The sequence below is a fragment of the Danio rerio genome, chromosome 20, assembly GCF_052040795.2.
Source record: "Danio rerio strain M-AB ecotype USA chromosome 20, GRCz13ab, whole genome shotgun sequence".
NCBI lineage: Eukaryota > Metazoa > Chordata > Actinopteri > Cypriniformes > Danionidae > Danio > Danio rerio.
Window position 1 is genome coordinate 1652501 of NC_141040.1, and position 13167 is coordinate 1665667.

A 13167-nucleotide genomic window follows, 5' to 3' on the forward strand; every position below is an offset into this window, starting at 1 on the left:
TTCCCCGCCAATTATTCCTGTCAGAGTGTGCCTCAATCTCCGGCTCGGCTGCGTCAAATAAACAGAACAGTGACAGACATGAAGCAGATCTCACGTAACGTTTGTGAGAAATACTACGGTAGGAACTTTCCCAATGATTATTTGATGGATTTGTTGTGGAGTTAATTCAAGCCTTTCTGCAACGATGAGTCACACACAAGGTCGATACAAAGTTCACGCACACACACCCACACAGCATGTGCGTTTAGCTTTGCACGACAAATGTGACAGGATACACATTAATATCCACTGCTGTGTGGACATCCATTATGTTAATGTACAAAATGAACCAGATTTTATGTCCACAAACCGAGACTGAAGCGTCTCCTTTTATGACTTACTGACATGTGTCTGTGGTGATAAAGTTGCTGTAATCCATTACACACATGCACTGTTTTCGAACATTTAAAACTTTAAACTCACTCTTGATCACATTTGATGAGGATTGATGATCACAGAGAGCTGAACAGATCTTTTAATCCCAGTTGTGCACGTGCTGTCTTGTTGATATGATTATACACGTTACTATGGAGGCATGTTAATACGTGGCTGTCAATCAATTCGGTGGGCGGGGAAACCGCACTCCTACCTAACGTTGAAGTCGGACTCAAAATGGGAGGAATTGGGATCCTATTTTAACCTCAGGAAATTAAAAATAACAATAGTTTTAGTCAACTACATTTCATAGGATTTTAGTCGACAAATTTATTACTATTGTTAGCCAATGAAAATGTTAATATAATTTACTGTAATTGCCGTCATCATCACTTCAATTTATTTAGTTTTTGCCGATTGAAACTTGTTTGCCAACAAAAATTATAACAAAAATTTTTCATCAACGAAATGACCACCATAGCAAACCACGACTATCCAATCAATTCCTCACAAACAAAACCAAGCCCCGCCCACATTTGTTCTTAATCCAGATGCCGTTTCACTTGATGCGAACAACAAAAGGGAACGTTTCAGCACACTGATGACAGAACTTTGCAGAGGAAAACAATTCACAAACAAGACCCCGCAAAAAACACACATTCAGTTTCCTCTTCCTGTTGGCATCCTTCCACCAGATATTGAGCTCAGCGCTCTCATCTCTTCACCTGTCAAGAGCAGCACACACAGACACACACATTTGCATTGTGGTGATCATTACCACAGCTCTCTGAGTAAACAATAAGAGCAAGGGAAAAGCCTTATTGATGCCAGTGTGATGCGTGGGGTGTGTTTTATTTATTTATTTATTTATTTATTTATCCTATTCATAATTGTTTTCCAGGGGTCTGTTAGCGAGCGAGAAGCGAGATGTCCTTCATCATTTGGATAGACGAGGGGCGAAATGTTTCTCTTCCCCCGTTTCTGCCCCTGCGCGTGCCGAGACTCCAGTGCAAGGACGAGCCATTAGGAGCAGTAAATGGGTCTGTGTGTGCGAGCAGCAGATCCCTCCGCGGCGGCACCGGGGGACACTTCATCTCTCTCCAGCAGTCGTGTATCTGGGGTCTGATTGTAATCCGTCTCTTATGGAGATCAGCCTGCAGCGGCAGCACATTCACCTCAGCGGATGATGGAGATGATCTGTCTGAAGACAAAACACCCCCAGCTCACACACTTCATTTCATATCAGCAGCAGAGAACTGTCACAGCCTCTGCTGCCCTGTGTGCTGTTCTGCCTCTACACTCTACTGTGTTTCTCCCTGGGACACACCAGAGTCAGCCACAGCCCCTACTCTTCATTAACAGCCCATCTCCTTTATACTCAGCAGCTCCTCCTCTTCATCAGCAGCTCCTTTTCATTAGTAGCTCCTCCCCTTTATAATCAGCAGCCCCTCCTTTTCATCAGTAGCTCCTCCCTTTCATCAGCAGTACCTACTATTTATAATCAGCAGCCCATCCTCTTCATCAGCAGCTCCTCGCTTTTTGCATTAGCAACCCTTCCCCTTCATCAGCTGCTCCCTTCCTTGATAAGCACCCTTTATAAGCAGCTCCTTCCCTTCATAATTATCAGCTCCTCCCTATTATAATCAGCAGCTCCTCCCATTTGTGATCAGCAGCTCCTCCTCTTCATCATCAGCCCCTCTCCTTCATCAGCAGCTCCTCCCCTTTACACTCAACAGCTCTTACTCTTTATTAACCCCTCCTCTTTATAATCATCAGCTCCTCCCCTTTATAATTAGCCTCTCCTTTTCATAATCAGCTCCACCCCTTAAAAATAACAACTCCTCACCTTCATCATCAGTCCCTCCCCTTTCATCATCAGCATCATCATGGTAATTATTATTATTGTTATTAATACTATTATCATTATCGTTATTATTATTATTAGTATTACTGTTATAGTTATTAATATTATTAATGTTATCATTATTATTATCATTATCGTTATTATTTTCATTATTATTATGATCATTGTCGTTATAATTGTTATTATCATTATCATTATTATAATTTTTTATTATTGTTATTAATACTATTATTGTTATCATTATTAATATTATTATTATTAATATTATTATCGTTATCATCATTATTATTATTATAATTATCATTATTATTATTATTATTTATATTATTGTTATTATTACTATTATCATTATTGTTATTATTATTATTATTAGTATTATTGTTATTGTTATTAATATTATTAATGTTATCATTATTATTATTATTATTATTATCATTATTATTATCATTATTATTATCATTATTGTTATTATTATCATTATTATTATGATCATTGTCGTTATAATTGTTATCATTATCATTATTATTATTTTGTATTATTGTTATTAATACTATTATTGTTATCATTATTATTATTATTATTATTATTGTTAATATTATTATCGTTATCATCATTATTATTATTATAATAATCATTAGCATTATTATTATTATTGTTATTAATATTATTATAATTATCATTATTATTATCATTATTAATCATTATTGTTATTATTATTATAAATTTCATTATTATTTTGATTATTATTATTTTTATTGTTAATAATATTATTATCGTTATTATTATTATTATTATTAGTATTGTTAATATTATTATCGTTATCATCATTATTATTATTATTATAATTATCATTATCATTATCATTATTATTATTATTATTGTTATTAATATTATTATAATTATCATTATTATTATCATTATTAATCATTATCGTTATTATTATAATTTTCATTATTATTTTTATTGTTATTATTATTGTTATTGTTTTTAATATTATTATCGGTATCATTATTATTATTATTATTGTTAATATTATTAACGTTATCATTATTATTATTATTATAATTATCATTATTCATTATTATTATTATTGTTTTTAATATTATTATAGTTATTATTATTATTGTTGCAATTGTTATTAATATTATTATCGTTATCATCATCATTATTGTTATTATTATTATCATTATTATTATTATTATTATCATCATTATCGTTATTACGCAAATCAGTAAAAAGTCGATTTTAAAGATACTTCTAGTCATAAATGAGTGATAAAAAATAGATATTTTTATTATGTTGTCTTTACATTCCCTCCAAATGTTTAGCGCTCTATGAGTTTCTAGCAATTATTCATTCAACCATGGTAAACGCACAGAGAATAAAGCCTCTTGCCTTTGCAGTATTTCCTTTCGGACACTGAATCATCTTCTCTCCCATGGTGCACGAAAATTATGTGCCACAAGAGGGCGTATTGCGACAGTCATGTTCGAATGTCGTGTGCAGTAGAAAGGCGGCTTAAAATGATTCATAGTACAATGAGCATTTGTTTCTATAGTTAGTATTGTTAGTAATAATCAGTTATTACAGGGGAATAACATATCATGTGATATCGAGACTGACCAATCAGAATCAAGCATTCCAGAGAGCGCTGTAATACTTAATATTACCATCCTTTTATAGTAAGATCTCTTAAACCCATTCACTGAGAAAAATCTGAACAATCGACCTGAATGTGGTCAAACAATGAAAGCGTCAAGCACATTAAATCAGCTCAATGGAGAGAGTGTCTGTAATCAACTTCAAGAACCTGTCATTATCTGGACAGACCACAGAACAACACAGAGGAGTGGAGGATCATCAGCGGACGACAGCGTCAGCTATTAACAAACCACGAGCTAACACTTTCAGCTCAATACACTACTAATAACCGGCTTATTAATATTTAGTAAGGCAGTAGTTGGGTTTAGGTATTGGGTAGGATGAGGGATGTGGATCATACTTTATAAGTGCTAATAAACAGTTCATATCTTAATAATAGGCAGCTATTAGTCCAGTAGTTAATAGTGTAAACTGCTACCTAAACTAAAGTGTTACCTGAGTCTGATATGAAAACACTGCTGACCCTGGAGGTAAACAAGCTGAGTGAGAAAGAGGATTTCTTCTTCTGTATTATAAGCAGAGGACACACACACACACACACACACACACACTAATCTGAGGTTTTGCGCACCTATAAAGTACTGACACGCGATAAAACTGTGTATGTGTGTTTGCGTGTGTGCTGACCTTGACTAAATGTGCGCTCTCAACACTATCACAAAACACCCCCAGACTTCATCACACACACACACACACACACACACACACACACACACACACACACACACACACACACACACACACACACACACACACACACACACACACACACACACACACACACACACACACACACACACACACACACACACACACACACACACACACACACACACACACACACACACACACACACACACACAAGTTGAAGGCCATGGTCTGCTGAAAATCTCCAGCCTCAGGATCTCCTCAGGCCTCGGGAAGTGTGTTCTGGCTGAAGGTGTGAAATCTGCCTTCGCGCGGAGCTGTGAACTCTGGGAAACGTGTGAGCTCTTCTTTAACCAAATGACAGTGAAGTGGAGCTGGAATAATCTGCACTAGTACACTGTAATCGGTGACAGGCACACACACACGAACACAAATAGACACACGCAAACACACACACACATGCACACACAAAAAAAAACAGACACACACGCACACATGTAGACCCATATGCGCACACACACAAACACACACAGACAGACAGACAGACAGAGAGACACGCACACATGCACATGCAAACACACATGTAGACCCATATGCGCACACACAAACACACACAGACAGACAGACAGACAGAGAGACACGCACACATGCACATGCAAACACACATGTAGACCCATATGCGCACACACAAACACACGCGCAAACACACATGCAAACAAATGCAGACGCACACACACAGACAGCAATTTCAGCTGCTGTCTGGGCTTTCACTGCCTTCTACACCTTCCTTTCTTCATGTGTTCAATACATTTTCCACTTTATTTTATTTCACAGAACTTCATTTGTAAACTAATTAGATTTGTTTTCTTCGTATAAACGGAGTTCTCTGGTTGTTTTCAACATCTGGTCAACATTTCAAGTCAATCGCACCTTTAGAAATACACTGGCCGGCCACTTTATTAGGTACACCTGTCCAACTGCTCGTTAACGCAAAATTCAAATCAGCCAATCGCATGGCAGCAACTCAATGCATTTAGGCATGTAAACATGGTCAAGACGACCTGCTGCAGTTCAACCTGAGCATCAGAATGGGGAAGAAAGCGGATTTAGATGACTTTAAACATGGCATGGTTGTCTGGTCTTACAATTCTTAATTTCTGCTGACACATTTGGATGTTCGGGTCAGAATTTGACATCAACAACATGAAAGCATGGACCCATTCTGTCTTTTATCGGCGGTTCAGGCTGGTGGTGGTGGTGTAATGGTGTGGGGGAGATTTTCTTGACACACTTTGGGCTCATTAGTACCAATTGAGCATCAACGCCACAGCATTGCTGCTGACCATGTCCATCCCTTTATGAGCACAGTGTCTCCAGCTTCTGATGGCTACTTCCAGCAGGATAACGCACCATGTCATAAAGCTCAATCATCTCAGACTGGTTTCTTGAACATGACAATGAGTTCACTGTACTCAAATGGCCTCCCCAGTCCCCAGATCTCAATCCAATAGAGCAGCTTTGGGATGTAATGGAACGGGAGATTGGCATCATGGATGTGCAGCCGACAAATCTGCAGCAACTGTGTGATGCTATCATGTCAATATGGAGCAAAATCTCTGAGGAATATTTCCAGTGCCTTGTTGAATCTCTGCCATGAAGGATTAAGGCAGTTCTGAAGGCAAAACGGGGTCCAACCCGGTACTAGTAAAGGCTGATTTATACTTCTGCATCAAACGCCGGCGTATGCTACGGCGCTGACGCATAGCCCTTCGCCGTGGCCATCGCCGTCACTGACGTGCAACTCTCAAAAAATTTAACTAACTAACTTACTAGCGTAAGCTCTGTGATTGGTCGGCTTGGTAGCGCTGACGAGTCTGGGCGGGACCGAGAGCCGCGCGAATGGGGCGAGCGATTGTTTACAAGTGTGGAGTCCCGTGAAGAAGCTCCGGATGGAAAGTTTTGTTTTGTGTTTACCTCATAGTTAAAGTTGTTGCACGTCCGCCGGTTCCTGCCTCAAAATGAGCGAGTTTGAGCCACTTGTACATCCCGGAAGTGTTCAGAAAAAGCAATAAAGCAGAGAAGAAACTCGACACAGAGGAACATTACCACCTTACTGCCCACTAGCGTTTCGGAATTGTTAATGCAGACCAACAGAGACAGCGCGCAGAAGTATAAATGCACAGCTACGCGCGTTGCCTGCGAAGTATAAACCAGGCTTAAGGTGTACCTAATAAAGTGGCCAGCGAGTGTATGTTTTCTGAGAAAAAAGGTGCTGTGTTCAATGCTTATTTTCCATTATATTTTAATACTTACTGTACTTATAGCACTAATGCTATATAATATATATATATATATATATATATATATATATATATATATATATATATATATATATATATATAGTAGAACAAAATGTGGGCCTAAATGTACGAGGAGGGCTTGTTTCTTCACGTCTGCGTGTGATTTCTCTCGGTGTAGACTGTAGTGCACCTGCTGCCCTGTAAGCCCCGCGAGACGCCGCGTCCTGTCTAATGAGTCCAGGCATGTTACGTCTTTTTCTTACACTCACGGCTCGCGGTCCATCTCTAACGCCTGGCGTGGGCTTGTTATTTCTTGTCCTCTTTAATTAGGCGCTGATGACTCAAATCTGTTGCTGGAGCCGGGTTTATTTCAGCGCTCGCTCTGGTTTAGTTGTTTTTTTCCTCTTCTGCTTCTCCTGAGGGAGTGCTGGTTCCTCCAGGGAGAGGACGGGATGGTCATTAATGAGCTGGACACCTGCCCTCGCTTACTTTTAATAATTCAGTGTCAGCTCGTGTGAAATCACGCCAGAGACGAGCTCCGCCATTACTGGCGTCAAAGGGAATGAGTGAGTGTGTGCGGGACGCAGGAGTGTTTCTTTGGTCATCCTTCAGCTCTGCTGAATGATCGAGCGTCCCGTCGCACTGCACACACTCCAGAGGAGGACGCGTTTTCATTTCTTCTGAGCCAGAATAATAAGACTCGTGCTCTGCTGCGGATCCTCTGGCCTGTGATGTGCTCTTCAATTGAGGACGCAAACAAATGTGTGCCATCAGGAATCAGGAGGAGGGTGTGTGTGTGTGTGTTACTGAGGGGTGTGTATGTTTTTCTATGCAGTGCATCTGCATGAATTATAATAAATAACAAGCAAAAATATGAAATAATCAGAGCTTTACGGTTTTCTAGAAGTGTTTAAAAATCCCAAATTATTATAATCTTGATGTGGTCATCATTGTATAAATCATACCAAAAAAATCATCATAATTAATATCTTTAAATCTTCATTAAATTATCTAATCCTGCGATGTAACTATAGCAGATGCACACATTGCGATATTGTTGCTCAAAGAGAGAGTGTGTTTGTGTGAGCGCGTGAATGAGTGTGTGTTATTGTTGTATATATGTATTTTAAAATCTTCTCCAACACATTGCAGCACCAAAAATTAATCAAGCTCACTTTCATAAACCGTGACAAGCCTACATCCATTATCTGCTCACATAATAATATTAATCCCAGTCTGCTCAATCCTCAGAGCGGGACGAGTGATGAGCTCACCCGCAGGTGTGTTTACATTACAACACACACACACGCGGACACTGTAAAGAGTGCTGCAAGCGCAGCAGAGACTGTAGAGTAGAGTCACACTGTTGAACACTCAGAAGAGGGAGAGAGAGAGAGAGAGAGAGAGAGAGAGAGAGAGAGAGAGAGAGAGAGAGAGAGAGAGAGAGAGAGAGAGAGAGAGAGAGAGAGAGAGAGAGAGAGAGAGAGAGAGAGAGAGAGAGAGAGAGAGAGAGAGAGAGAGAGAGAGAGAGAGAGAGAGAGAGAGAGAGAGAGAGAGAGAGAGAGAGAGAGAGAGAGAGAGAGAGAGAGAGAGAGAGAGAGAGAGAGAGAGAGAGAGAGAGAGAGAGAGAGAGAGAGAGAGAGAGAGAGAGAGAGAGAGAGAGAGAGAGAGAGAGAGAGAGAGAGAGAGAGAGAGAGAGAGAGAGAGAGAGAGAGAGAGAGAGACCAGATCATCCAGGACTCCCAATTAGGCTGAACACAGACGGAGGCTTTCAGTATTCAGTGTCTCACACACACACACACACACACATACACACATGCACAGACAGACTAAAGCAGAACAACGAGTCAGATCACACACACAAAAGCAGAATAACCAGTCAGATTACGCACACACATATTCATCACTGATTTAAACAATAGAAGAGATCATACACATTTCATAATATGCAGATATTTCAGAAACACGCTAGGTGAGCACACCTGTTTATCTGGAGAGCCATGCTGAAGTCAGATATTCTGCTTTGAGAATGTGCGTTCCGTGTTGGAACGTCTGTCTTTGTTTTGATCTCTGTGACTCCGCCCACTGCCTGTTTACCCAATTATACTTTAGAAGCCCGGGTTGCCAGATGGTGGGAAACAGTGCATTTCATTTCAGTCATGAAGGCTGCCTCAAACAATGTATCAAGACATGGAACTAAACCTGCCGGAACTACTTTAGCTGTGCGTTTATTGTGGGCAATTATTTTACATGAACCTTGGTAGACAGAGAGGTTGTGAATTGAAGTGTTAGCAATATCCACGTATTACTACTACAAGATGTTCTTCTAAAGCATCTTAGAGCTCAAACTATTTTAATAATAATAAACAATAATAATAATAATGAATAATAATAATAGTGAATAATAATAACAATAATGAATAATGAATAATAACAATAATGAATAATAATAACATTAATAATGAATAATAATAATAATAATGAATAATAATAATAGTGAATAATAATAACATTAATAATGAATAATAATAATAGTAAATAATAATAACATTAATAATGAATAATAATGAATAATAATAATAATGAATAATAATAATAATGAATAATAATAATAATAATAATGAATAATAATAATAGTGAATAGTAATAATAATAATAATAATAATAATAATAGTGAATAATAATAACAATAATAATGAATAATAATGAATAATAACAATAATAATAATAATAATAGTGAATAATAATAATAATAATAATTATTATTATTATTATTATTATAAGTATAATAATAATAATAACGAAATATATTAACAATTAAAAATAATGATAATAATAATAATAATAATAATAATAATAATAATAATAACAATAATAATACATATTATGAAGTTAAAGTATACAGTAATGTAGCGTTTGGGTTTAACTTTTGTTTTGAGTTTATTAATTTTGCCATTCTTCTAGACATATGAATGAGTCAAAATGTCTTGACAGGAAGGCATGGTGGTTTAGTGGTTAGCACTGTCGCCCCTCTGCACAAAGGTCGCTGGTTCAAGTCCCAGCTGGGTCAGTTGACATTTCTGTGTGGAGTTTGCATGCTCTCCCTGTGTTGGCGTGGGTTTCCTCCGGGTGCTCTGGTTTCCCCCACAGTCCAAACACATGCACTTTAGGTGAATTGATTAACTAAACTGGCCATAGTGTATGAGTGTGTGTGTGTGAATGTGAGAGTGTATGGGTGTTTCCCAGTTATGGGTGGCGTTATCTGCTGTATAAAACATATGCTGTAATAGTTGGCGGTTCATTCTGCTGTGGTGGCCCCTGATAAATAAGCGACTAAGCCGAAGGAAAATGAACGAATGAACAAAACTAACACAAACAACAAACCACCTTTGAGTGAAAACCATTGAAATGAATGGGTTTTATAGTGCAGGACAGGGCTTTCTGCGTCCAGTGTGAAAGCTGCCCCACTGTGCAATGAAGACAGCTGTAGGGAGAGTGAAACACAGCCTTTTTTCTATGCATAATTGGTGTAAATTACCTGCATTTTTCAGGTGATCATTCTGTTGTTTAACACACTCGCATTAATGAAACTCAACAGAAATAGAATTAAGCTCTCCTATAGTGAACCGTCAACAAAACCGAGCTGTCATTTGTACGCAGCCATTCCAGTTTATTAACAAATATTCCATTCAAACACCTCAGGAGAATGAGCCGCTATTGTACTGAGAAACAAAAGAGCCATGAAACCGCTCCACAGACTGATTTCACCTGCAGAAAACTCAAACAATCCCCGTGTCACATGTGAGAAAGGAGTAATGAGAGCGGTTACTGTGCAGAATGACATGAATCAGCTCTCTCCGAGTCCTGCGGACACACTTCAACCACCTACAAGCCAAACATCCGCTGTGATTTTGTTCCTCGTACTTTGGCTCAGCGCAAGGAATGTGTCAGCACACAGAGTTCATGTGTTGCGAAAACACCAGAAAACATTTCCAGCTTAGTAAAGGTCTTCTGAAGAATACTTGAAGCTGACTTTAGCATCAGTGAATCTCCTTGACCATATGAGATGAACTAAACACTTCCCCTAAACACACCTACATACAAACTATACAATGGTACTGAGGGACAAAATAGGCATAGGGACGCACTGAAATAAAGAAGAAAATCTGGAACAAAACTGAAAACAAATATTCTGGATGCAAAACCAAAACTAAAGCAGAAAGTGCTTCGAAATAACTACTTATTATTTTGTTCAATAACATTAAATTAATTTGTAAGTAGGAAATAATGTGAATTGTTACCTAAATTGAAGTGCTGCCCATATTTTATTGAAGACGTTTGTGATACTGAATAAGTGGGAATTATGTACGGTGACGTATTGCAATTTAATAATTAGGCTGGCTTGTCAAATAACACTACAAGCTAATAACAAGCTAATTTGTACTAGAATCATGCTAATAACATGCTAATCTGTGCTAGAATCATGCTAATAACATGCTAATCTATCTATCTATCTATCTATCTATCTATCTATCTATCTATCTATCTATCTATCTGTCTATCAAACTTTAATAATCTTTTTTTTAATTCTTCTTCTGAGACAAAAACTCTTACCCTATCTCCTCCTAAAGCTTTTGAGCTATGACCACCAAACTCAAGCCAGACCTTCAAACTATTCTGACTCAGGTTGCTATATCTTTTCTGACTGATCCGACTTTCGGTTTTCCAAAAAACGTCCCGGGACTGTCGGAAAAATCCCATAGACTTAACATTGGACCAAACATTGTGAGCTCATAACTCTGCGCCAGACTGTCACACAAACTTCTAACTGGGTTTGTTTAACTTAGACTGCCAAACTGCCAATAACTGATGAGCTTTTAACTTTCTAGCCACACCCTAACAACCACTTTTGGGACCCTAGAAACTGTCCCATAGACTTCCGTTGCAAAAGACTGCTGTTGCATCAGACTGTCATAAAGGCTAATGAATGAGCTTATTTAAGTGAGTCTAGCCAGCAGCCAATAACTGATGACCTTTTAACTTTATAGCCATACCCTAACTACCACATATGTCACCCTAGCAACTGTCGTATAGACTGTGATTAGCTGTGCCATCAAATACTTATAAATACTCATATGATAAATACTGGAAATAATGGAAACATGCTAATGACATGCTAATTTGTACAAGAATCATGCTAATAACATGCTAATTCATGCTAGAATCATGCTAATAACATGCTAATTTGTACTAGAATCATGCTAACAACATGCTAATTCATGTTAGAATCATGCTAATTCATGCAAATAACATGCTAATTCATGCTAGAACTATGCTAATAACATGCAAATTTATTCTAGAATCAAGCTGATAACATGCTAATTTGTACTAGAATCATGCAAATAACATGGTAATTCATGCTAGAACAATGCACATTTTTTCTAGAATCATGCTAATAACATGCTAGTTTGTACTAGAATCATGCTTATAACATGCTAATCCATGCTAAAATCATGCTAATAGCATACTATCTATCTATCTATCCATACTTTTTCAAACTGTTTTAAACTAAATTAACTATTACCAACAGGATTTGTCAAGTCAGCCTCAAAGTTTCTTGACGAACGTTACTAATCTAGTTGTTCTTGTTGTATGTACTTCATTTTCTTATGTATGGAATAATGTGTGCATTTTAGGTGTCGTAGGGCCTCCGGAAGACTAGTAATGGCTCAAGAAATAGCTAATGATGATCCAAATAAACTCCATAGAACATTACTTTTAGGTGGTTACTTCCACTTTTAACGCAGCTCTTGTCTACAGAATACGAGCCCCTTGCTTTGATTGGCTGAGTGATTTGCATACCTGATACTCATTGGGCCAGAAGGTGCTGACGGCGAGCTCCGCCTTCATCCAGTCTTTGCCGGTGCAAGCGGTGATGTTCCAGATGGGGTTCGCCAGCGGCCCTTTATTGACCTTCACCAGAACATTGAGTGTCCCGGGACTGGAGCCGTCCGGACAGTACAGGAGATAGTTGAAGTCAATGCAGTGGGTGTCGTTTTCCTTCATCACGGGCAGCTGCAAACGAGCCTTTTCTCCATAATCGTGCTGCGAGGTGTCCACCATCATGTATGAGCCTGAGGGGGAACAGAAAACCACAGAGGAAACACAGGTGAGATTATTAAAATATGCAGCTAACGTAAACGTCACAGTGACACAACAGGCTATATGTTTGTGTGCTAGTGCTAGTGCTAGTGTTTTCCAGCCAATGATAAACTTCTG

The 13167-nt window shown here is 38.2% G+C and overlaps 1 protein-coding gene across 52 annotated transcripts in view; it reads right to left on the minus strand.

Annotated features, from left to right (window-relative positions):
• The window catches only part of ptprk (protein tyrosine phosphatase receptor type K), a 300910-nt gene that overhangs the window by 155921 nt on the left and 131822 nt on the right, over nucleotides 1-13167 (minus strand). For all 52 annotated transcript variants that reach the window (NM_001443271.1, NM_001443270.1, XM_087296977.1 and 49 more), the window contains 1 exon segment: nucleotides 12751-13022. In NM_001443271.1, the coding sequence (NP_001430200.1) occupies nucleotides 12751-13014 (264 nt within the window). In that variant the 5' untranslated portion in view covers nucleotides 13015-13022.